Source organism: Peromyscus californicus, unplaced genomic scaffold, assembly GCF_007827085.1.
Source record: "Peromyscus californicus insignis strain IS unplaced genomic scaffold, ASM782708v3 Scaffold_7__1_contigs__length_154581171, whole genome shotgun sequence".
Classification (NCBI taxonomy): Eukaryota; Metazoa; Chordata; class Mammalia; order Rodentia; family Cricetidae; genus Peromyscus; species Peromyscus californicus.
The window spans coordinates 139,111,268-139,137,012 of record NW_026294595.1 but is presented as its reverse complement, the minus strand read 5'-3'; the positions used below and the strand labels follow the sequence as shown (position 1 = coordinate 139,137,012).

At 50.1% G+C, this 25,745-nt stretch overlaps 2 protein-coding genes across 4 annotated transcripts; one reads left to right on the top strand and one right to left on the bottom strand.

The window, feature by feature from the left end:
* Positions 1-151: 151 nt before the first annotated feature.
* Rbpjl (recombination signal binding protein for immunoglobulin kappa J region like) lies at positions 152-11,590 on the bottom strand. Of its 2 annotated transcripts, XM_052724465.1 has the most exons (12): positions 10,379-11,589; positions 9,107-9,209; positions 7,827-7,952; positions 5,959-6,029; positions 5,683-5,798; positions 5,260-5,434; positions 3,608-3,745; positions 3,147-3,256; positions 2,750-2,902; positions 987-1,142; positions 688-791; positions 152-584 (listed from the first exon to the last, which is right to left on the bottom strand). In XM_052724465.1, the coding sequence occupies exons 1-12, from the start codon at positions 10,398-10,400 to the stop codon at positions 317-319; spliced, it is 1,542 nt and encodes a 513-aa protein (XP_052580425.1). In that variant the 5' UTR covers positions 10,401-11,589; the 3' UTR covers positions 152-316. The 2 variants fall into 2 exon arrangements, with proteins under 2 accessions (XP_052580425.1, XP_052580426.1); XM_052724466.1 differs by lacking the exon at positions 3,608-3,745 and having other exon boundaries at positions 10,379-11,590.
* Matn4 (matrilin 4) lies at positions 7,978-24,755 on the top strand. Of its 2 annotated transcripts, XM_052724463.1 has the most exons (11): positions 7,980-9,177; positions 11,603-11,713; positions 12,417-12,986; positions 14,058-14,180; positions 17,162-17,284; positions 17,386-17,508; positions 17,602-17,724; positions 20,967-21,380; positions 21,464-21,616; positions 24,284-24,391; positions 24,471-24,753. In XM_052724463.1, exons 2-11 carry the CDS (start codon positions 11,638-11,640, stop codon positions 24,527-24,529), a joined length of 1,872 nt encoding a protein of 623 aa, XP_052580423.1. In that variant the 5' UTR covers positions 7,980-9,177; positions 11,603-11,637; the 3' UTR covers positions 24,530-24,753. The 2 variants fall into 2 exon arrangements, with proteins under 2 accessions (XP_052580424.1, XP_052580423.1); XM_052724464.1 differs by lacking the exon at positions 17,162-17,284 and having other exon boundaries at positions 7,978-9,177; positions 24,471-24,755.
* The last annotated feature ends 990 nt before the right edge of the window (positions 24,756-25,745 follow it).

The window sequence follows — 25,745 nt, the reverse complement described above, 5'->3', positions numbered from 1 at the left end:
AATCCCCTGGGTTTGGATCCTCAGAGTCTGTCAAAGACACAGGAAGAAGAGCCAGAAAGAGACAAAGATGAAAGGATGGATCTGCAAGGTTACAAAAACAAAAAAAACAAACAAACAACAACAACAAACAGGAAACAGCCCACGCCATGAAGACATTAGAACATCACTCATGATTGACAGTTCCCATATGTCTGAGGACAGGTGAGAAATCTCCCTCCCTCTTGCCCTGTCATAGTAATGGGACAAGGAAGTCGAATATACATCCACCCCCTTCCAGGGACAGCTGCGGGTGGGCATCTGTCACAGGTGGCGGTGCCTAGCTGGGGCAGAAGAGGTGGAAGTTGGTGCGCGTGAACTCGTGGTGAATGCTCTCAAGCAGCGCATCTGCATCAGGGGCGGGCTCGTGCGCGTTGGGCAGCCGCGCGGTGTATTCCGGGGTGTAGGTGAAAGAGAAGGCGCTGGGGTAGAAGAGCGCATCTGCACGCAGCAGGCTCACGGGCACGGTGATGGGAGTGCGCAGCCAACGCCAGTCGCTGCCGAAGGCCGCCACGTCTGGCACCACGCACACCAAGGACCGCGGGCTCCTGCGGGTGGGGCATGGAGGATAAGATGGACAAACATTCCAGCCTCTGGTCCTTGGGACCAAGCTGCGCCCACCCACCCCCCTACCCTCCGCCCCATCGGTACCTGTACATGGTTTCCGCCTCCACATCTCCAAACCACACCTTGAGCCCAGCGTGGAAATTCTCTCCGTGCAGCTCCAGCGTGGCTACATCACCACCGCCGCTCAGCTAGGGGCGGATGGGACCAGATGTAGGTGACTGGGGAGTGTGTGTGTGTGTGTGTGTGTGTGTGTGTGTGTGTGTGTGTGTGTGTGTGTAGGGAGAGTAGAAGGATCCTCCCGTCCTTCCTCCGATAGCCACCCCCAACCCCCATTCCCAGAGCCGGCAGGCTGGCTGCTGCACACCACCCTGCATGCAGTTTACCTCCAGAGTGCTGATGAGGGGCACTGGAGTGACAGGTTCCCTAGTACAGGCCAGGCTGGTGCTGAAGGAGAACTCCACCGACTCGGTGCCAATGATGGTCCAGCAAGAGCTGTCGTTGAGCAGTGCCCTGTTAGCCTCCTTGGGACACAGGGAAGCCTAGCAAGAAGTCCAAAGGATGGAGCTGAAGCTTTGCTAGTGGTCCAGCCTCACCACGTTTCCCTTCTAAGCTTTCTGGCGTATCTGCCCCAGGGAACTTGGGTGAGCCCCCACACTGTGTGTGATGTATAGCCAAACTCATTCTTTTTAAAACAGTATTTTTTATTTGTACTGTGTAGTTATTATGCGTGTATAGACGTGTGTGTGTGTGTGTGTGTGTGTGTGTGTGTGTGTGTGTGTGTGTGTACCGGTATGGAGGTCGGAGGTGGCCATTGCTTGCTCTCCACTTTATTTTTGAGACAGTTTCTCACTGAACTTGAAGTTGGCTCATTTGGTTAGACTGGCTAAGGAAAGCCCCGGGATTCTCCTGTCTCTGCCTCCCAGGTGCTGGGATTACAGGTAGGAGCCATCATGCTCAATTTTTAAAAATAGATGTGAGTTCTAGGGTATCGAATTCAGGTGCCAGAGTTGGCACAGCAGGCACTTTACCAACTACCCATTTTCCCATCCCCAAGAGTTTAACATTCCATCACTTAGTAAACTAAAATATTTGAACCAGTTTAGTTTCTAATAAACTAGTTTTCTTTTCTTTCTTCCTTCCTTTCTTCTTCTTCTTCTTCTTCTTCTTCTTCTTCTTCTTCTTCTTCTTCTTCTTCTTCTTCTTCTTCTTCTTCTTCTTCTTCTTCTTCTTCTTCGAGACAGGATTTCTCTGTGTAGCCCTGGCTGTCCTGGAACTCACTCTGTAGACCAGGCTGGCTTTGAACTCAGAGATCTGCCTGCCTCTGCCCCCTACTCCCAAGGCTGGGATTATAGGCGTGCACCCCCATGCCCCTAAACTAGTTTTCTTAAGTCTTTCTTTTCTTTTCTTTTCGTTTTTTTCAAGAAGGGTTTCTCTGTGTAGCCTTGGCTGTCCTGGAACTAGCTCCAGAGACCAGGCTGGGTTGAACTCACAGAGATCCGCCTGCCTCTGCCTCCTGAGTGCTGGGATTAAAGGCGTGCGCCACCTGGCTATAATTATTGTTTTCTATATTTTATGATTCTATCTACTAACATTCCAGAGTAATATTTTTGGGGAGAAATATTACTTAATAATTATTGTTTTCCACACTGTATGATTTTGTGCCTTGACATCCTATAACTTTGTTCAGTAATAATACTATTTCCTACTATGATTTTATTTATATTCTGCAACATTTTTCTTTTTATTTATGTATATGTGAGTGTGTGCCATATGTGTGTGACCTTCAGAGGTCAGAAAAAGGTGTCAGATCCCCTAGAGCTGGAGTTACAGGTGGTTGCTAAGTTATGGCCTACCATGTGGGTGCTGGGATTTGAACCTGGATCCTCTGGAAGAGCAACAAGTTCTCTTAACTACTGAGCTATCTCTCCAGTTCATATATTCTACAATTTCATATTGCAACATTTAAAAGTCCTTGGGAAGGAGTATTATTTACTAACAGTAATTGCATTGTTTTTCTACCTTCTGTGACTCTAATCTACCATGGACGGCACTATTACTTAAGAAGCAGCAGCTTTTGTAGACAAGCTCTTCTATCTTACGGCCCTCTGTATTCTTTCCAGCATGCTCGGTAGCTTCCACCTCTCACCTGGAATTGCACCACCTTCTCTGTGGCAAGGCATAAGTAGGTGCCACCCCCTCCTGGAGTATCACCTGGAAACTGGAATGCGCACTTGTGTAGCTGGGATATGGGTTCGTCCACGTCAAGGAGGGCACACTGCTTGGCTACTTTGCGGATGATCTGCAGCAGAAGGGTGTCAGGAAGAGGGGTGGCAAGGTGCAGGGGTGCCCCAGAGGCTGGCCGCTCTCCCAGCCAGGCAGTTCTGCTCTGATTGCCATGAGGTCACAGCCACACTCCCATTAAACACTAAGAGAGAGTAGGTGTCTTTAGGCCTGCAGGCTTCACCCTCCAGCCCTGCCCACAGTGGCCACACTTCTGTACTGATCTGTGGTTACCCGTGTGGATACAAAGTCCCTTTTCATACCATAGGAGGCAGTGTGACGCCCGTGACCGTACAGACAAGCTGCACCAGGGAGCCATAGCGGATGTAACCTTCTTGAGGTGGGAAGTCCCCTTGGGAACAGCGCTCATCAGCTGGAGATGAAAGAAAAGAGCAAAGGCTTCAGAACTTCTGCCCCAAACCCTGCGTCTTCACCTCTGGCTTTATATCACACCGCTGCTTGCCACGATGGAAGAAGCGAAGACTAAGATTCTAATCCTGGATAAGTAATCTGTGGTCATCTCCACAAAGGTGTGCTCCCTGGGCCACCTAAAGGGCATAGCCACTGGGATCAGAATAGTTGGGCTAGTCATTGACCCACTGAGGTCAGGGGCAAGCCTTAGTCCTCCTCCCCAAGGCTGTCACACCTGTTTACCTTCCTGAAGTGTTGATTAACTATGCTAACACACATGGAGCCCCCAGCCCGCACCTGCTCACGTGATTACCCAGGTGGAGTGTGAAGGCAGCCCACTGTCTTGCGCTGGCCACAAAGGCTCCATCTTCCACAGAGAGGTAGCGTGTGGACACTGTCTGGGAGCGCAGGCGGTTGAAAAGGGAGACCTTTGAGCCCGAGGAGATGCACACTGTGAGGGGAGTGGAATCAGTGCCCTGGCCTCATGTGGTCCCTCAGTCTGCCCTGATGATCTCCTGTCCTTTGTGACACCCTGGCTAATATGCCCGCTGGCCTGGACACGATGTGGTATCTGTATTTTGCAGCCATTTAGCTAGGGTCTGCTCCGTTTGGCTTCTGACCTTGCCAGCTCCCTGGTGCGACTGGACATCCTTCAGTTCAGTGAACTGAGTTCATCAAGTCACTCAGGACCTGCTTTGGGGTAGGTACTGTGCCGGGTGCTAATGGTGTGAACTGGTTCCAGCTTTGCTCTGTATGAGTTCATGGTCTGGAGGATATACATATCCAATGCTAACACCATGTGGTGAAGCCTGAGTTAAGGAGGCTTTTGGGGTGGGGAAGCATGAAGCAGGTAGGAGCTGTGTAGACAGCTGGCTGCTGAGCGAAGACCACATGGTATGAGAGCAGAGGAACTTTTCTAGAGCTCAGAGTGTTTTCCAGCCCATGGCAGGTGCTCAGAGACCCAGCTTTATTTTCTCACTGGACTTAGACCAGTTGGGGATAAGGCTCTGGACAGAGTGCCTTCCTCTGCTCTTAATGCTGGATGGACGGATGGCATGCCATTTGTACCTAGTCCAGGCCCCTTCCATTGAATTTATTATGCAATACATCCTTCCTTCTTTCCTTCCTTCCTTCCTTCCTCCCTTCCTTCCTTCCTTCTCTTTTTTTGTATGTGTGTGCATGTGCATGAGTGTGTGCATGCATGAGGTTTACCCTAGGTACAATCTTCTATTACTCTTCACCTTATTTTCTGAGACACAGGCTCTCACTGGATTGTGAGTTCACCGTTTTTCTGGAACTTCCTGGCCAGAGAGCTGGAGGAGGATCTGCCTGACCCTCCTTGCTCAGTGCTGGGGTCACTGGTGCCTGCAGCCACATATGTTCAGCTTTTATGGGGCCCCAAACTCAGATTCTGGTGCTTTTACCGCCCCCCCCCCCCAGCCATCTCCTTGACCTTTACTTTTCTAAATATATGTATCCACTCAGTTGATTCTCCTATTGCCGGCTAAGGGATCAGCCTGCCAAAGACCACACAGCTAGCAAACTTCAGGCCCGGGTTCAAACCCAGACCGCCAGATTCGGCACTCTTAGCCATCACACTATGTCACCACGCCATCCACTTTTCCTGAATACCAAGAGCCAACCAGAACACTGCTTGGATCTGGGACCCAACTTCCTTAAGGTCATTTTTAATCGGCCCCGGGTTTGGCACCTGGCTACAGCTTTTATCTGTTCTGAGTCCCGCAGTGCCGTCCTCAAATCTGATTGTCTGGTCTCTTTCCTGTATCCCGTGGGGAATCTCCGTATGTGGGTGACTTTTTTCTTGGTTTTGGCCAGCCACTCACCCGGACTCCTCCCTTTTTTCTACTCAGACTCCACCTCTCACCCTGACTCCACCCCTGCACCCTCTTCCCTCTTATACAGCTCTGGATTTGAATTGCACCCTCCCACTCCACCCCGTCTCACGGTCTGTGTTTTTCAGCGACTGCTTCTTCTGTGAGGGCTTGGAGATCACCTTGATGAGGCGACTGTGAAAGGTGCCCAGCTCCCGGCCTCCTCGCAGCACAAGCCGCAGCACTAGCCGGAAGTGCTTCCTCTTGTCGGCGTCGGAGATGTACAGGGTCTTAGCACAACCAAATTCCTACGGGACTCATGGGGATGGAATCCGTTTTATCTCAACTCTCTGCCAGCGGCTGCGCCAACCTTCCGCAGCTATGACATCCATCCCATCAGAGATGACAAGAAGCCGCACTAGCTAGGCTCTGGATCAGAACCCACTCTCTGGCCTCCCCTCCAGTCTCTTGGCTTCTGGAGAGGACTTGGGGAGTCCTTTGCAAACAAGAGGCAGGGCTGGGGGCAGGAATTGGATGCTCCTTCATGCAGTCTCACCCTTGAGTCCGGCTGCTCTTCGAAATTCAACTTCTGCGTCTCGGGAGTGCTGCTGGACGCTCCGTCCAGTCCCATGTAACCGCAGACGGTGGGCCCGGTCTCCACAGATTGGTGGGCTAGAAAAGGACGGGAATTAACCCTGGAGGGATTGGGGAGACTCAGGTGCCAGTCAAACTTAGTTCTTGCCGCCAGAGGGAGCAACGAGATTGCGCCTGCAACTGCTGAATTAGTTTGTCCGTCCGGCAGAGAACAGTCCCTGAGCGCGCTAGCTCTCACCTTGGTCTTGCACTGGTTTCACCCTCCAGCCAGGACCGGCGAGGTAGACACAGGGCGGAGGGCAGAAGAACCTGGAAACACGCAGAGAACTGGATACATCATTTTCACTGTCTTGAAAGTGTCTCAAAGAGACATAAACCCAAAGAATCACAATTCCCTCTCCTCTCCTAATTGAGTGAATCTCGTTAACACAGAACATTCTTTGGCTTATTAAATCCATCGGTAAGTCCTGCCCACTCCATCTTCAAAACATATCTGGAATCCAGTGGCTTCCTCCACCTCCACCTTGGTCCTAGCCGCTGCCTCTTGCCTTCCCCACTCTCGGCCTTCCGACTGTCTCTCCCTTGTGACTGCCTCTCTTGGAACTTGTTTTTCACACAGCAACCAGATTACTTCCTAAGTAACAGCTGGCTCGGCAGATAAAACGCTTGCCAGGGTAAACCTGAGAATCTGAGTTCAACCCCCCGAACCCACTGAAAAGTGGAAGAAGAGAACCAGCTACACAACGTTATCCTCTGACCTCCACATGAGTTGTGGCGCGCGCGCACGCACACACGCGCGCGCGCACACACACACACACACACACACACACACACACACACACACAGAGTAACAACAACAATAACAGCAGTGAAAATAACAATCAAGGGGCAGGAGAGCCGGCTCAGAGGTTAGGAGCACTGGCTGCTCTTCCAGAGGTCCTGAGTTCAATTCTCAGCATCCACATGGTGGCTCAACCACCTGTAATGGGATCTGATGCCCTCTTCTGGTGTGCAGGCATGCTCGTAGACAGAGCACCTATATACATAAAATATGTAGATAAGTAAATCTTTCTAAAAACCAGTTAAACTAAATTGGGTGTGGTGGCTTATGTCTGAAATCCTAATCCAGGCACTGGGCACTGGAGGGGATGGGGCCTGAGGCAGGAGAATTACTGTGGGTTCAAGTGCAGTCTGAGCTATAAAGTCAGAATCTGTCTCATTACCCCCAAATATATAAAAATAAACAATATTATTTGAAATTAATATTATTAAATTAAAATTAAACAATATTATATGAAAACATTCGTAAAATTATGATAGTCCTCTATTAGAATCTTTTAGTGGTTTAAAATCCCAAGTCTTCACACGACTTGAACACTTTTTGCTTCTCCTGTTTATTTCCTGTAACATCCCCTCCTCTGTCCAGTCTCTCTCTCTCTCTCTCTCTCTCTCTCTCTCTCTCTCTCTCTCTCTCTCTCTCTTCTCTTTTCTCCTCTCTTCTCTCTCTCCTCTCTTATCCTCTTACAGGACTAGTAGACTTGAGGTCCTTGCATTTTCTGTCCCTTTTGTTGGAATGCTTCCTGGAGATTGTTTTCATGTCTGGCTCTATTTCAGTATTGGTACCTCAGTTCTGATGATGTCACTTCCTAAAGAGCCCTTTGACCTCCTTGACCCTTCAAGCTAAGCTATCCCCCTTTGGTTTCTACTAGGTGACCCTGCTCTGTTTTCCTTGTAGCTCTCCTCATGATCTGAAGTTTCTTGTTTGCTGATTTGTGGGGAGTAACTGCCTCTCCCACACTCAGCGAAGATGCTGGGTGTCAATCTTGTGCAGCTGGATGCTTCGTGCCCCGCGGTGACAATTAGTAAGGAACTGAATGAATGGATAGTGAGCGGGGATGTGGGAATCTGAGAGTCCCTGTGAAGTTCCGCTGTAGATCCCAGATGGTGTCTATTGTTCTGCTGAGGAGCAGAACCCTGGTTGGCCAATAGCTGAGGTGTCAGCCTTGAGGCCTTCAAGATGTAAAAGCAGCTAAGTGGTGGGAGGTTTGGAAGGGTGCATAGGACTGAAGGCTGTGGAGACCTGGGAGTGGATGTAATGTCACCTACCGCTTCTCATTTCCATAGGATTTCTGAGCCACCTTGGCATGCAGGATCCACACAGTCTGCTCACATCTTTGCTGCAGGCACGTCCGCACACCTTCCCTCAGGATGGTGGCATGCTCTGGGGGTGACCTAGGAATGGCAATGGGCCACCCAGCCACAGGAAGGAGAGTCAAGAGTTGAATCAGCACAAAGCTGAAGTGGAAGACTGGGCTTGATTAACATTCCCCAAGGGCTCTGGGAAGAAATGTTAGGCAAAGGGGAGGACTTGGGTCATGGGCTAAATAGTTGTGCTCCATGAAGCCTGTACAGAGCCCGCCAGGATCACCCAGGTGCTGCACTGTGTGGGTGGCTTCCTGGCTGCCTTTAAAAGCCCTACATTTGGTCTTCAGATGGAGGTGGGCTTTGTGGGAATGGTAATTAAGCCTTCACCCCAGGAGAATACACAAGAGGAAACAGCCTTTGCCGGCCCCAGGTCCAGGGCACAATCTCAATTCCAGCAAGCCGACCAGTGTAAATGTGAATGAGGAGGTCTCAAGCCTCGTTAGCAGGATGGGGATGGATCTGAGTCTTTCTAATGCCCAAACAACACCCTGGCTTATTGCTACGGGGATTTTCCCTTCTTTGAATGCAGGGAATTAGGACATTGGCCTTGTAGAGTGAGCTACTTCAGCTCTCCGGGATCTGTTGCTTGTCAGTCTGAGAGTTTAGCCGGTGAGGATGGGTTCTCACAAAGTTTACACAATTAAACGGAGCATGGTGGGAGATATTTGGGAAATTAGCAGGTTGGGCCCTGGAGAGAGCTAAGAACTCCGAGGCTGTCCTTTTGAGTCCTTTTACTCCCTTAGAAGGGCCAAATCCCGGCCTTTCATCACTCCTGGAAGGGACAGCGGAGGGCAAGAACCGGGCGCGTCCTCCGAAGCCCAGCCAAGCCAAGGCGGCTGCCAGGACCGCTCCGCCTCTTGGGGCTCTCCTCTGGGAAGTGTCTCGTGTAGGATTCCAGAGCATTCCGGCTGCCGGGAGTGTCGCCACCCGACTCCAGCTGTAGCCGAATTCCGGCCCCGCAGCTCGCGCCTGCAGCTCCGAGAGTAGCAGGACAAGGGGGCGCCGCTCTTTCCCGGCCCGGGAGCTCAGAGGAAGGGGGAGATCGCTCCCTGCCAGTGGGAGGGGTCGCAGCCCGCGCTCCCCCTCCCCACCCGCCCGCCCCAGGTTAAATGCAGCTGCCGCCTCGCCTCGCTCTAGCTGTCTGGCAGTCCCCACCTAGGGCAAGCTGCCCACGCCGTTACCTGGTCCAACTCCCCAGGAGGCTTGGCCCGTCGCTCTGTAGCCGCGCCTCTGAGCTGTCCCGCAGGCTCAGGTGAGTCAAAGGGCCCGGGGGCACCGAGGGGTCTGCAGGGAAGCCGGTGGAAAAGCCCGTAGGGGGACAGTGCTTAACTGCCTACGTGCCCACACATGACCTGCAGTAGTGCCTTTTCCGATGCCCATCCAGCAAGGCCGACTACACACAGGCCCTCCTTCTCTAATCTCCTCCCTCTAGGTTCTGGCACCTTCCCAAAGTGACCATTCCTGGTCAACTCTTGACCCCGTAGACCTCCCCTTTCCTTGGAAATTCAAGTTTCCTACCCTAAGGGCACCGGAGAAACTTCCTCTTCAAAGTAAGGATTGACTCTTTAGATCTAGGAGAACTGGGGTCCAGTGTCAGTCCAGCGGTGGGGGCCACCATTTCAAAGTAAGCCCTCCAGTGATGACTCCCTTTGCCCTCTCTGGACCGACTTTCCTCTAGGGGAACGGCAGGTTTGGAAAGTTGAAGTTGAGACGATAGCTACTTTGACTTTCTAAGATTCCTGGGGTGCAGGTGAGGTTTTAGTGAGTGCGTGTTGACTTAGGCCAAGAGCAGGCTAAGAGGGACCATAGTCAAGAGCCAACACTGAGTCTCAAAGGTCCCCTGGACCTTTACTCAGACGGCAACCCCAAATGCTATGGCCCACTCTAGAAAAGGCACCCCCTACCTCCTACCTCCCCCAGCAAGCGGCTGGCACATCTTGCTAGCTCAGTCACCCTACCACGACAGGCCCTGCCAGAGGGATTTTTGTTCTCCTACCCTGCCTGGAAAGCCAGAAGGGAGAAGAATCCCGGATGGGAAGGCAGTCTGGAGCCAGAGACACACACCAGCCTTGCTCAGAATGGGCCCATTCAAGGAAGTAGGGGGCGGGGCGGCGGTGGGTTAGGGGGCGCTGGCCTGCTCTGCCAAGAACCAGCGACAGAAAAATGGATAGAGCAGGCTCAACGTGCCGTGTGGGGGTGGGGTAGGGAACGGAAGAAAGGCTTAGTGACTCTTAGGTGCCAGAGAACCAGGGGCTCTGGAGGAAGAGAGAGGAGCCTAGGTTTAGTTCTGTGCCTGGAGCCCAGCTGGCAACCTTATTGGGCCCCAAATTTTCCATTCGTACAGTGTGTGTGTGTGTGTGTGTGTGTGTGTGTGTGTGTGTGTGTGTGTGTATGTGTGTGTCCATGTCCTTCGTCGTTCTCAGGGATCCTCGCGCAGGAGGGTGAAAGCTCACCTGTTGTCCCCATGGGGTCCATGGCCGCTGGTCGAGGCCCCAGCCTCTCTCTCGCTGCCCTCTGGGCACGGCTAGTACCACTGTCTTCGGTACCCTCCACACCTCTGCCTTCAACGCTCGCACTGGATATATTTCATCCAAGCCTTATCTTCAAGGTCCCGGGGCTCCCCAGCCGCCTGTTTGCTCTGGGCAGGGACACCTGCTGGGCGGATGTGGGCTTCCCACGGCTGTAGAAGCCAGACCCGGAAGGCGCCCCCTGGCGGCCTCTCCTAAGAGCAGGCAGGTAACAAAGACGTTGAGGGGGTCCTTGTTCATGGCCCACTCACTGGCTTACCAGGAGACCCTAGAACCCAAAGGGCTGCTCTTCTCAGGGGGTGGGGGAGGAGGTGGGGAATAGCTTTTCTCTGCAGAAGAAGAGAGTATGGGGCACCTTGGCTGACTCACAGGCCAGACAGACAGGATTAGATCACGGTGTGGCCACTTTCCTGCTTGCTACCAGAGGTTGGCCAGCAGGATTTAGTTTTTTTAAGCCTCTATTTCTGAATAGGTACAACCAGGCCAGCAACAGCCGTGAGTGTCAGAACTGGGTAGAGAGTTAATGCCACATGGAATGAGCGCATTTAACGCTGTACCTGGTTGGTATTTAGAAAAGGCTTCTTTTGGGGACCAGCAGGGTAGCTCATGGGTAAAGATGGTTACTGTCAAGACTGACCGCCGGAGTTCAGTACCACCTAATCCTGGGACCTGCACAATGGAAGGAGAGAGCCGACTTCAGCGAACTGCCCTTTGACCTCCACACGTGTGTGTCGTAGTGTGTGCATGCACACACAACAAAAAAAGTCCATGTAAAACATCTTTTTATAAAGGCGTTTATCCCCTTTTGAATTGTATGTTTTTGTCTACTCTTTGTTTACTTGGTGTCCTGTAGTTCTGCAAAATGTCATTTTCTACTAAGACTCTTCTGTGAATTTCATCAATTCCAGAATGGTGACATTAAAAAATGATTATATGACTTTTGTTTCGAGGCAGGGTCTCACTATGTAGCTCTGGCTGGCCTGGAACTGGCTATGTAGACCAGGCTGGCCCTGAACTCACAGAGATCTGCCTGCCTTTGCCTCCTGAGTGTTCAACCATGCCTGCAAGACGTTTTTAACATACAAGGAAGCAAAGTGCACACCCCCTGGAATAAGAGAGAGGTGGAAACTGTTGCTTTATTGCCTCCAGGCTGTGACACTTTGGGTCTTCATCCTACAAGCACCATGAGAGGCCTTCTTTGCTGGCTGCTGCCCCTGCTGTTCTTTCTCCAGCCCTGGGAAAGCCAGCTCCAGTCTGCAGGTGAGCTGGGGCCCAGCCCTCATCATGGGAGGAGGGGGCAGAAACAGTTCCTTCATCCACGGGGAGCCAGCACTGCTGGAGAAGGGAAAGCAAGGGCTTTGGGACACTCTGGGCTGGATTTGGGCTTCCCACCTGCAGTGTGTGGCATAGTTTTGGGTTCATGCAGAACGGATCATCTGGTGTTGCATTTTATTGAAGCATATGGAAAACATGGAAAAATCAGGAGATTCCACATAAAACCCCTGTTTGAGAATTTCCTTGGAAAATAAATAAAACTGAAAGGACCTGCTAAATGTCCAAGGTCACTTGGTATATGACAATATGTTGCTGGGACAACCCATGTTAGCGGGGATAGAAGGACTTGTGGTGTCTTAGGCATAATCAAACCAGTTCATTCATTCATGGTATCTGGCTGGTCCATGTAGGCACTGGAGATTGGGACATTTCTTTGCCTACTCCTCAATATATAATGCAGACTCAGAACCGCCCCCAGAGCTGTATGCAAGGAACTTGTGCGATTTCCTGGGTCAGGTACCCGCCCCCCTCCCTGCCAACGATGGATGAGTGACTGTACTCAAGCCATGTTTGTTAGGCTAATATGCTGGGCGCTGTTTCTTTCACATAACAGCATTTTTTTTTTCTGGCTTTTCCTGAGAGGTCAGCTTTAGTTGACCTGAGAGAGTCCTTTCCCATCTCCCTGCAGGTCCTAGGTGCTATACTGGGCCACTGGATTTGGTGTTCGTGATTGATAGCTCCCGCAGCGTGCGTCCTTTCGAGTTCGAGACCATGCGTCAGTTTCTAGTGGGCCTCCTCCGTAGCTTGGACGTGGGGCTGAACGCCACGCGCGTTGGTGTGATCCAGTATTCTAGCCAAGTGCAGAGCGTGTTTCCCCTGGGCGCCTTCTCGCGCCGCGAGGACATGGAGCGCGCCATCCGCGCCGTGGTGCCGCTGGCACAGGGCACCATGACCGGACTGGCGATCCAGTATGCCATGAACGTGGCCTTCAGCGAGGCCGAAGGCGCGCGCCCGCCGGAGGAGCGAGTGCCGCGGGTCTTGGTCATCGTGACCGACGGGCGACCTCAAGACCGAGTGGCCGAAGTGGCCGCGCAGGCGCGTGCCCGCGGCATTGAGATCTATGCGGTGGGGGTGCAGCGAGCCGACGTGGGCTCTCTACGCGCCATGGCTTCGCCGCCGCTGGACCAGCACGTCTTCTTGGTGGAGTCCTTTGATCTCATCCAGGAGTTTGGCCTGCAGTTCCAGGGCCGGCTGTGTGGTGAGTTAGAGCTGCGGTCGATCTCCTTGATCTCCGGCTTTGCAGATGCTACTTTCTAGTTTGCATCGTTACAGACAATCCCTCTTTATCCGGGTGGCTCGGAGCTTTACTCCGCCCTCCAGCTACAGTAGCGGTGTATCACATTTGAGGTTTGGTCCCACAACACTCAGCGGCCAGTTGTGCTGGATCAGGGACTAGCTATGTACCTTGCGTGTGTGTCACAAGCTAAATGTCAAACTCCAACACCAAACGTCTTTTAAACAAGAATCACCTCTGGACAGTGTTGGCACACGTCTTTAATCCCAGCACCCAGGAGGCAGAGGCAGGGGGATCTCTGTGAGTTCGAGGCCAGCCTGGTCTATAGAGTGAGCTCCAGGACAGCCAGAGCTGTTATGCAGAGAAACCTTGTCTCAAACAAAGAAACAGACACACAGAATCACTAACCCTCAAAATTGAGAGTGTTGTCTATCAGGAATCATGCTCCGCCCACCAGAGTGTAGTTCCTCCCACTCTAAGCTCCCCTCCCCCCCACGCACCCCATTTACAAAAGCTCTGAGAACTCCCTCAGTTACTTTTGTGGTGGGGGCGGGGGAGACAACAACAAGGACAAAATTTCTTGTCACCTAGATTGGCCTTGGAATCAGTTTGTAGCTGAGGCTGACCTTGAATTCCTGATCTTCTTGAATGCACCTCCTAAACGCTGAGATAACAGGCATGCTGGGCTAGCTTTGCACTCACTCTCACGTTGAGTTACTCCATCTACCGTGATTTAGTACCGCTCCGTCCTCCTGCACATCCCGACCTCTGTGTGGTCCTATTCTAGCCCTGCCCTCTTCATACAGGGCGGATCCTTTTCTGAGACTATTCAAAGGGACTGCTTAAGTCTCGTTCGTCTTCCCCTAACCCTCTCACCTGGACTGGCCCTCTCAAAGAACCAAATCCATATCCTACCTAAGTCCATCCTTGGGTATTTGCTTCAGACCCTACCCCTATCCTACCATTGAGCCCTCTCCTTGGACAGGTCTGCCCCTCTGCTCTCTGCTGATTCTTTCTTTCCTTGTGTGTCCTCAGGGAAGGACCTGTGTGCTGAGTGGGGCCATGGTTGTCAACACCAGTGTGTCAATGCTCCAGGAACCTTCTACTGCACCTGCAACTCTGGCTACAGGCTAGCACCGGATAACAAGAACTGTGTGGGTGAGCACTGTCTCCGTCCTGCAGTCTCATTGTTCCTGAACCTTCTTGGGCTTCCCAGCATCACAGCAAGATTTTAGCAAGTCCTTTGGAAGTAGAAGCACACCCCCTTCACCTTACAAACCATAGAAAGAGGGAATATTACTTAGGGCCACACAAGCCTTTGGTGGACCAGAGCTAGGAGTCTTGACCCGAGACGGTTAAATGTGGGTTTTGTACCCTTTCTCCTCCGTTGGGCACGGTCTCCTACCTGGCTCCAATCCACCAGACTTGTTTCTTCTGTCTCCTCCCAGCCCCCCCTCCTGCCCCCTTTCCAGTTTCTGTTTCTTAGACACCACTGGGATATCTTCAGTTGGGTGGCCCTCTCCACTCTCCACCCTGGATGTCCTTCATTCTGTATCTCAACTCTCTCTGTGGAGCCTCCTCTCTGCAAATTTGTTTTTTCTTTAACTATAATAATCTGAAAAGCTATGATGTGTGATGCCTTGCTTAGATGATTGGGTTTTTCTTTTTGGTGAGTATATGGCTTAAAAAAAACATATATGAATATATGGGCTCTTCTTTTTGGTGAGCATATTTTGGTGAGTGTATTTCTGTGACTGTGTTTTCTACCACACACAGAGTGCTAATTGTATCAGACCTTGTGTTAGGAGCCTTCTATACATTCACAGAAACTAGCTCCACAATTTTAGCTTCGCAATCTGGAAAAAGAGGTCATGTGATCCTAATAACCCAGATACTACCTGGGGCTTCTGGTGTTTAGAAACTTGAAAAGGCTTCAGGGGACTGGAGAAATGGCTCAGTGGTTAAGAGCATTTGCTACACAATCATGAAGACTGGAATTTGGATCTCAGCACTCTGGAACCAGACAGGTATCTGGCAAATGCCTATAACTCCAGCTCTGAGGTGGGCAGAGACAGGAAGATCCCTGGTGCTTGCTGATTTCCAGCACAGGCAAGAAAACTGGAGCTCCAGGTCCAGGGAGAGATGTTGCCTCAAAGGAATAGGTGGATAGTGACAAGGAAGACATCCAATACCTTTTCTGATCTGAGTGCACATACAGTTGTGCACACCAGTACACACACACACACACACACACACACACACACACACACACACAAATAAATATTCAACAGTCAAACTTAAAAAGTTCTATATGTACCCTCATTTGATTACTATGGACATTGTTTTCCTAAGGTACCTGGAAAATACATTCTGGTAGCTATAGCTTGCTCTGGGTTTCTGTTCACTTCCCTTCCCCTTTCTCCTTTGTCTTTCCCCTTTTCCTCTCCTCCCCTCTCCACCCCTCCCCTCATCTCTTCTTCTGTCTCTCCTGCCTCTCCCTTACTTTCTTGTTGTGTGTCTCATTCTGGCCTCAAATTAATGACCCTCCTGCCTTAACCTTCAGAGTACGGAGATAACGGATACACCCCACCATGCCTCACCTTGCTGCATTCTTTTTACTTATGATCTTTTCTCAAATTCTCAGTCCCACGTGGCCACCTTGTTACAGTCTTTGGTTTACACATGTGTGCACAGAAGGCGCTGCTTTCCTATGTATGTGTACACGTGTTCATTTTGTTAAAGGTGGAAGTGGGCAGGGATATGAGGAATGTAAAAGCCAAACATACAAAGAAAAACAACATTACTTGTAATTGTGACTAGATGCCCTTGTTCCTGGAAGCCCTCAATCATCCTACTACCGGGATTCCCCATTGCTGTCTTTAGCCCACAGGGCTGTGAAACTTCATTCTATTTGAGACATTTCCTCCACCCTCTCCACTGCAGTCCCTTTTCCAGGAATCCCAAATTTTCACAACTTCCCCCAGTTCAGATCTAGGCCGTCTTTGCATATCCAAACCATCAAAGTAATCCATCCAGCAGCAGATCTCCCTCCTGCCTCTTCAGAAAGAAGTAGGAAGCAGCAATTGCTTTTTCCTACTGGGTTTCCATTTTACAGAGAGAGAATAGTTGGATAGGCGAAGATCCTGCGCCTTCACATGCCGGACTCGGCAGAGGGCCCTTTGGCTCCGGGGTGTGTCCAAGATTTAAATCGGAAATGTCACCGGACCCTGTAGAAAGAAGTCTACAAATGTCTGGGTAGCACACCAGACTAATTAATTATGAACTTTGGGGTAGGGGCAAGGCATGGGTGTTAACACTTTTTTTTTAAATTAAAAAAATGTGGTGTGCTTATGTGTATGCAAATGTCTATGGGAGTCAGAGGTCAATGTCAAGTAACCACTCCCCACCTCATCGCTACATGTGGAGGTCAGAGGACAACTCTGTGGACTTGATTCTCTTCGTTCACCTTTAAATGGGTTTTGAACTCAGGTCATAGATTTGTGAGGCAAATGTTGTGTTACCCATGGAGCCATCTCCTGGAACACTCCACTTTATTTATTTATTTATTTATTTGTTTATTTATTTCTTTTCTCCTCTCTTTCTTCTTCTTCTTCTTCTTCTTCTTCTTCTTCTTCTTCTTCTTCTTCTTCTTCTTCTTCTTCTTCTTCTTCTTCTTCTTTTTCTTAGACAGGGTTTCTCTGTGTAGCCCTAGCTGTCCTAGAACTCTCTCTGTAGACCAGGCTGGCCTTGAACTCACAGAGCTCTGCTGCCTCTGCCTCTTGAGTGCTGAGATTAAAAACATGCACCACCGCCCCCCCTCCAGCTCCACTTTATTTTTTTGAGACCAGTCCTCTCACTGAGTCTAGAGCTCACCAGTCAGCTAGTACGGTAAGCGGTGGCCTCTGGAGATTTGCCTGTCTCTGCCCATCTCAGGGCTAGGGTTACAGCCACCACACCCAGTTCATATCGATGCCAGGGATCCAAACTCAGGTTCTCATGCTTGTGCAGCAGACACTTTACAGACTGAGCTGTCTCCCTGGTCCTCAGGCCCAGGTTTTGTTAAAGAGCCCCTCAGAGGGCTGTGTGGCTATGCTGTGAAATACAGCCCTTATCGAAGGCTGATCCCATCTTCTTCCCAGCCATGGACCTCTGTGCTGAAGGAACCCATGGTTGCGAACACATCTGTGTCAATTCCCTGGACTCCTATTTCTGTCATTGTCGAGCTGGCTTTACACTCCAGCAGGACCAGAGGAGCTGCAGGGGTACGTAAACCCTGCTCACCCACCCCTGTGAGCATCCTAGACTGTGGCCCCTGATGGGCTACACCCAGAGGTGATATCTTGCTATTTCTTCCTTCCTTCAGCGATCGACTACTGCAGCTTTGGAAATCATAGCTGCCAGCACGAATGTGTGAACACCATCGTGGGGCCACAATGCCGCTGCAGAGAGGGCCATGACCTGCTGCCTGACGGGAGGAGCTGTCGGGGTGAGGAGGGGTCTCTCATATTTGCAGAGAATAGTAAGGGATTCTGGGTGCTGGGGTCTAACCTGACTCATCCTATCTGGTGTCTCCTTTAAGTCAGGGACTTCTGCAATGGCGTCGATCATGGCTGTGAGTTCCAGTGTGTGAGTGAGGGTCTTTCCTTCCGCTGCCTGTGTCCTGAGGGGAGGCGACTTCAGGCTGATGGCAAGAGCTGTGACCGTGAGTTATAGGCAGAGGGAATGCTCTTGCTCCATTGCCTACAATCTGAACCTCCTCAATGCCCTTGTTACAGCCCCAAAGATGTGGTGTGGCTGTTCGCATGCTGGGGGATGAACCTTGTGCCCAGGGTCTGTTCCAACCAGTCCTCTACCTTGCTGCCAAGACTGATTTCAAAATCTGTATCTAACCATATTTCTCCTTCACTCAAAATCCTTTTGTGGCTCACCAGTGTCTACAGAATAAAGATCAAATGTCTTTCCCTTGAGTTTTTCCAGTGCTGGGCACAACCACATTAATGGATAATGAAACCAAATTAGTGGGTTACAATCAGCATTTAAGGGAAAGAAGAGAAAATAGTTTCCTGAATTTAGGAAAGTTAAGTATTGCTTCACGAAGCAGAAGTTTAGTTACATGTAAGAATGTGAAATGCACCATAATATATTATTATTCTCATTTTTCGTTGTGGGCTGAGGTCAATTTTGAAACTATCACTTAAGCTCATTACCACCCAGCTTTAGCCAGCTCTTTAGCCCATCTCTTGCCACACTTGAACCTTTTAGTCACACTGGCCTGTCCCTTCCCGAATGTGTCGTGAGCTTCCCAGCTCCCATTCCTTTGTACATGCTTCTATCAGCCTTCTAGAATGTCCCTTCTTGCCTTGGCAAAGTCCTAGTCAGCGTTCAAGACTGCATTAATCCATTCAGGTTAGTATGTCATGGTACTGTTGTGTGTCACTACAATGAAAAAGCTCAAAGCCGGAAGCTGAGTGACTTACAAAGAACGGAGCTTATGTGACACACAATCTGTAGATCTGAGAGCACAGTCTCAACATCTCAGTGTTGGTGACTGCCACATGACAAGAGCCCTTGAGAGCCAAGAGTGTGTGTGCAAGGGATCAAATACAGGGGGTGGCCATCCTTTGTAACTATTCACTGGCAGGGTCATTAATCTTGTCTCTTGAGACCTACTCCATTCTTTGATACAGGCATTCATTTCTTCCTAGGGTGGCGCTCTGTGACCTAATTATCTCCCAGAAGGCCTGTTATGGTCTGGATATAAAGTGCTCCCTCTCAAGGATCATGTATCAAAGGCTTGGTCCTTCATGCAAAAATGTTCAGAGCCTGGGCTTCTTGGAAGTGATTGGATCACAGGGGGTTTGCCTTTATTAATTGATTAATCCAAGCACAGATTAAATATGGGAGTAGATTTTTTGGGCTGTTGGGAGGTGAAACTGTAGAAGATGGGCCTCAGCTGGGGGAAGTGGGTCACTAGGTGTGTGTGTCTTTTGAGAATTCTTTCTTTCTTTCTTTCTTTCTTTCTTTCTTTCTTTCTTTCTTTCTTTCTTTCTTCCCTTCCTTCCTTCCTTCCTTCCTTCCTTCCTTCCTTCCTCCCTCCTTCCTCTCTCCCTCCCTCCCTTTCTTTTTTTCTCTTTCTTTTTCTTCCTTCCTTCCTTTCTTTTTCTCTTTCTTTCTTTCTTTCTTTCTTTCTTTCTTTCTTTCTTTCTTTCTTTCTTTCTTTCTTTCAGATACCATTTCATGCAGCATAAGCTGGCCATGTACTAGCTATGTAACTGATAATGACCTTGAACTTCCTAATTCTCCTGCCTCCAAGTATTAGGTATTTAACTCAGGACTTGGTACATGCTAGGCAAGAACTCTACCGATGGAGCTACATCCTCAGCTCCTGAAGAGTGGGGTTTAGATGAGTATTCCAGGCTGGCCTTGAACTCAGTAAGTACCAAAGGTTGAACTCATACTCACAGAAATCTTATCTCAGTCTCCTAAGTGCTGAGTTTACAGGTATGTGCCACCATGTCCTGTTTGAGGAGTGTTTTGCTCTGGCTCCCTTCCTGTCTGTCTGTTTCCTTTTATAATGAAGGGCGTCACTTTCCTCCACCCTTCTTCTGCTTCATGATATTCGGCATCACCCGGGGCAAAAGCAATGGAGCTAGACAGACATGGACTGAAATCTCTGAAGTTGTGAGCTAAAACAAATCTTTCACCCTTAAGTTACTTATGTCAGGTATTCTTGTCACAGCAACAGAAAGGACTTCGTGGGTCTTAATCACCTCTCCGCCCTGTCACACTGGGGACCAAGCTTCTAACACATGGACCCTTGGGCACAAACCATATCTAAACCACAACAGTGTCTTAAATGTTTATTTCTCAGCTCTGGGAAAGGCTAAGACCAAGATGCTGGCAGATACAGTGTCCCGTGAGATTCTGCTTCATGGCTCATGTACGATAGTTTTCTTTTTGTGTTCTCCCTTGATGGGTGGATGGAAGAAGCAGGCATTCTAGAAACTCTTGAAAGAACATTAATTCCATTCCTGAAGGCTCCGACCCTCATGTATGTGTCTAACCCCAGTTTCCTCCCAAAGATGTTCGATCACATTAGGAGAAAGTGTTCTGGTTTATGAGTTTTGAATTACATGGTTATTCAGTCCAAATCAAAGACCATATTGAACCACACCACCTTCACGCAGCCTTCCTCAACCACTCCAGGTAAAATGATTTATTCCTCTCTTGGTCTCCCTTATGCCCCCTCACAGTGCAGTTTCCTACTGCAGCGGATGGCAGGCATGCCTGCCTTGTTACATTCCGTCCTGATCTCATGGGTCAAGATTATGTTTTCTTTGTCGTTGAACCCCGTTCTGGTACTTCCGAATCTCTAGGTTCAGAACAAAGGAGGCAATGTTGTAGTGATTGGGTCCAGAAGTTTGCGGTTTAGCTAATCCAGGCTTCCAGTCTTGGCTCTGCCACTACTAACTATGGAAGCAAATTACTTTGTCCTTTAGAATCCCAGTTTATAGAGAATGGGGCTAACACTCAAGGAGAGAATGTATAAAGTGTATACATCAGTGTCTGACACATGGTAAACATCAGTAAGTGGTGTTTTGTCATTGTTATTAATACTAATATGATGCTTAGACTTGTGACTGATATGTACTAGGTCATCAATGAATGATAGCTGTGGTGGTATTGTTTCTGTTGGTTATTTAAAAAATGCTTTTTAACTGAGCGTTTGGTTAGTGCTAAGCACTAAACCATCAAAGGTTATCATAAAAAAAGAGGATGGTGTAACCATGGTAGTGGGGATTGAGCACACCACTGGGCATATACAGGCAGGACATGTAACTGGTATGCATTATATAATAAATACTGGCAATGAATAATTAGATGAGTATGTGACTCTCCTGGTCAAGGACCTGACCCCCTCCATCCAAGCCTTCTCCTTCGCAGGGTGCCGGGAGGGCCACGTGGATCTTGTTCTCCTGGTGGATGGCTCCAAGAGTGTGCGTCCACAGAACTTCGAGCTGGTGAAGCGCTTCGTGAACCAGATCGTGGACTTCCTGGACGTGTCCCCCGAGGGCACACGCATCGGGCTGGTGCAGTTCTCCAGCCGGGTGCGCACGGAGTTCCCTCTGGGCCGCTATGGCACCGCCGCTGAGGTGAAACAGGCAGTCCTCGCTGTGGAGTACATGGAGCGTGGCACCATGACTGGGCTCGCACTGCGTCACATGGTAGAGCACAGCTTCTCAGAGGCACAGGGTGCACGGCCTCGTGACCTCAACGTACCTCGTGTGGGCTTGGTGTTCACAGATGGCCGCTCTCAGGACGACATTTCGGTGTGGGCAGCTCGCGCCAAAGAGGAAGGTAGGTTCGGCAAGGGATGGGCTTGGGTGGGCTTGGAGTGGAGGCTGGGGAGCAGTTTTCTCTTGAGTGTCTGGGCCCCATAGGCATCGTCATGTATGCTGTGGGCGTGGGGAAGGCGGTGGAGGAAGAGCTGCGTGAGATCGCATCCGAACCATCGGAGCTGCACGTGTCCTACTCTCCGGACTTTAGCACCATGACTCACCTGCTGGAGAATCTCAAAGGCAGCATTTGCCCAGGTGAGCGCATCTCTCCTGGGGCTTCTGGTCTCTGGCCTCTGACGGATATCCTGTCCTCAGCACTTCCCACACCCTTCACAGTTACAGCTCTCTACACAGAGCTGGTTGTTTAAAGCCTGGACCAGCGCAGGCCTGTCTCTTTACTGTAGCTTGTCAGAAATGAATCAGACGATGAATCAGACCCTCAAGAGCTTTGGGCGCGCATCGGAGTCAAGGAAGCACGGGGTTTGTTGCTCAAATTAGTAGTGTTTGGAATAATTTGAGAAAATGTCATTTTATTTTTTATTGTATTTTATGTGCGTCTTTTGCCTGCATGTATGTTTTTATGTATGTATGTGCCTGGTGCTTGTGGAAGCCAGAAGTGGGGGTTGGATTACCTGGGACTGAAGTTACACACGGTTGTGAACCACCAGGTGGGTGCTGGGCATTGAACCCAGGTTCCCTGGAAGAGCAGCCAGCGCTCTTAACCACTGAGCCATCTCTCCAGCCCTGGAGAAAACTTTAAAAAGCAAGTCAAATTTAGCATATATAAGTGGAACCATCTATAACCCTCCAACTTGTTGGAATTCAATTTTATGGATTTGGCAAAATGACAGGACTGGGTTTTAACACAGTGGCTTGTGCTTTCTGGGGGACGTAGACCATAAATGCAATCTCTCTAATGCATCTGGTGTTCAGCTGGGGGGAAACTGACCCAGATGTGCCCGTGGGTGGGGGGCAGCTGGACCTAATAGTGGACAGAGTTTCTTGAGGTTCTTGATTTTGACCACAGGGTCTTTAGATTCTAACACAGACCCAAGATGGGATTCTTCTTCCAGTGTGTCAGGCACTGCCGGTGGAGTTAGGTTGGCAGGGCTGTGCCCAGAGCGGAGAATCTGCAGCTGAATGTCCTTCCTGCTCCACTCTCAACTCTAATGATTAACTAAGGTGTTTTGGAAGCACTGGGCTTTAGGGCCCTTCCTGTCCTGACTCTGTCACCTCCCGTGGACTCTGGATAAGTCCCTCCTCCTGACCTTCCCCTCTTCTGTAAGAGGGAGGATGCTCAAGGTTACCTCAGCTTTAGGTTTCTGAGGCAAGCTGGGGCTCTCTGGTTAAGGCTCTTCATTGGATGACTGTGGTGATAGCCTAGGCTGATCCTCTTCCTTCTGTGACCCTCTGTTTCTACAATTCTAAAGTCAGAGGCGATCCTTTCTGAGAGTGTTATTGAGGCCATCAAGTAATAGGACACAAAGTAGTTTGCCAGGTATGGGAGTTTGACTCGTAATGGTAACTCTATACGGAGGCCGATGCCAAGAATTCTGTCAACTACTTTATTACCTGTAATATTAAAAATGGGGGCAGGTGACGACATGGCACAGCAGGTAAAAACAGTTGCCATGCAAGTCCGATGACCTGAGTTCGGTCCTGGAACACGTTCACAAAGGCCAGATGTGATAGCTCACATCTGTACCCAGCACCCCTGCAGCAAGATGGGTCAGGGAGACGGGGGAGAACCTGCCAGCTTTAGGCTAGCTAGCCTGGACATAGGTAGGGAGGCAAAAACAACGAGAGAGCCTGCCTCAACGAGGTGGAAGGAAAGAGCCGACTCCCAAAAGCTGTTTTCTATTTCTACAGGAGTGCTGCGGTATGCACCCACACTCTCTCTCACACACATATCATACATACACATAATAAAAAAAAAAACCCAGAATGGCATGGACTTATAGTGACGCTATCTCTGGTAAGATTCACCATTATTTTATGTGCTGTTAAGAGAACACAGGCAACCACATTTAACTGCACCCCACTGTCAGATGCTGAAATACTTGTGGCGGTAAATGTGGACCCATAATTTAAACACTATTTTCTTCAGAATCAATGGAATCAAATATTGTTGGGCTTCACCCTGACTCAGTAGGTCCAGGATAGGGTTGGATTATTTGTCTTTATGACATATTCTCAGGCCATGCTTATCTGCGTGTCCACAGACCACAGTTTGAGAATGCTGGTTTGCTTAAAATACACAACACAGGGTTGACTTGTGCCTGGCATCGTTTTAGATATTGTGTCAATATGGCATTCAGTTGCTACATGTGTATAATGAAATACAACAGATCGCAATGAAGCAAAATAAAAACTGAGTTCTTCAGTTGCACCCGCCACATTTCAAGGGCTAACTAGCTCCAGGTGGCTACTGAATCGGGCGCGACAGATACAGAACACTTCCGTTGTTTGCTATGTCTCATTTGGAGAGTGTTTGTCACTCTGGATTCTTTCTAATCAAAGTGAAATCCATGGTCTTCAGTATCAACATGCTTTAGGACCTTATTGAAAATACAGATCCTCATTCTGAATCAGAATCTGGATTCTAGCAAGTTCCCTGGTTATCTCAGTAAACACTGGAGTTTCAGATTGTGTACACATACACAAATCGTCTAATCCTCCCAACCACCAGTGGATAGCTTCTTTCCCTATATCCACTCTATAGATGGCAGGGATTGAGGCTTAGAGGGTTGAGTTTTCCCAGGATTTCGGGGCTCCTCGGCTGGGGCTCAGGCCGGGTCTAAATCCAAAGCCTGTACATACTCAATCATCGACTTGGTAGAGGTGTATCAGAAGGTCAAGGCCACAGCCCAATGGGCTTCCTTTGGCTCCTCATATCCTTGATTCTTGGTGCTCTACTTGCAGAGGAGGGCATTGGCGCAGGGACAGAGCTTCGGAGTCCCTGCGAATGCGAAAGCCTGGTGGAGTTCCAGGGCCGCACGCTGGGGGCGCTCGAGAGCTTGACGCAGAACCATATCCTTTGGGGCTGGAGGCTCCGGCTGCAGGGCAGGTAAAAAAAATTTCTGAGCCCAGATCTTCCTTAACTGCTCACTGGCCCAGCTGACAGAGCGCCTGGAGGAGCTGGAGAACCAGCTGGCTAGCCGGAAGTGAAGGTCGCGTGCCGTCTGAACACCCGTGCCCCGCGGCATGGATCGTCCGGGAGGGGGCGCTGGCGGGCCCCCAGCGCTGCCTTCGAGCTGGCCTCGCCTGGACCAGAAGCCAGATTTGGGGGGGCGAGGGGATGGGGAGGTCCTGGTGGGGAAGGCACGCTACACTCGCACGCCCTCGCCACGTGCTGCGCCCAGTTCTTTGTTGGATTTCTTTTTTTGTTTTCTTTTTCTAAAAAAAAAAACAAACAAAAAAACAAGCCTACACCGGTTTCCAGTGGGTCGGTTTGGGGCTATTGCTGCGCCGCCAGGGGGAGGGGAGTTGAGATGCAGCGCGCTCGCAGGCGCCCGCAGGCGCCCGGACGGCGTCCTCCCGGAGAAAGGCGCATTGTGCCATACTGGGGCTGGGGGCAGGGGGCCGGCCGCCGCTTCCCGTGCCTTGTTTATTCAGCCCAGAACAGATGGCCCGTTATGCAGGACGCGGGGAAGGAGGGGGTGCCCCGAGAACCCTTGGGTCTGAGCAAGTCTGAGTCCCCCATCCTTCAGCACTTCGTTCTCGGGCTGTTCCTGTCTCCTGGCGCCAAAAATGTGGCTCAAAGGCCTCTTGGGACCTGGCTGGGGAGTTGGTGAGGAACATTCAGTGTGTGTGTGTGTGTGTGTGTGTGTGTGTGTGTGTGTGTGTGTGTGTGTGTGTGTGTGTGTGTGTGTGGTGTGTGTGTGTGTGTGTGTGTGTGTGTGTGTGTGTGTGTGTGTGAATGTGCTTCACCTGGATTGTGTCTGCCTCTGGCATTCAGTGGCACGCCTGAGTCTGTGGCTCTCCCTCTGCCAGCCCCCCTCCCCCCACCAGAAACAAAGCAAAGCAACACAAGCCCTTCTACCGACAAGGAACACAAACTTCTCAGGGACACGCGGAAAACTAAAGCTTAAAATGTTTTCGGTTTCAGGTCAATTCCTCTGGGTTTGCTTTAGCCACCGTTAAAGCTAGGATAGGAATTGTTACCCCCGACAGGGTTGCTGTGGTTAGAATTTATGCCAAGGCACCTGCCATCGTGCCCAAATGTATTTTAGGCCCTTAGTTAATGGTAATTGGCAACTATTCTTATTGGAATAGGTAACATGTTCTGTCTTGGACATGGTTTTAAGTGATTTCCAAGCATTGCCATTGTATCCTCTTTTATCCAGACAACCTTGTGAGATGATTATTATCTTAGATGGCAAGA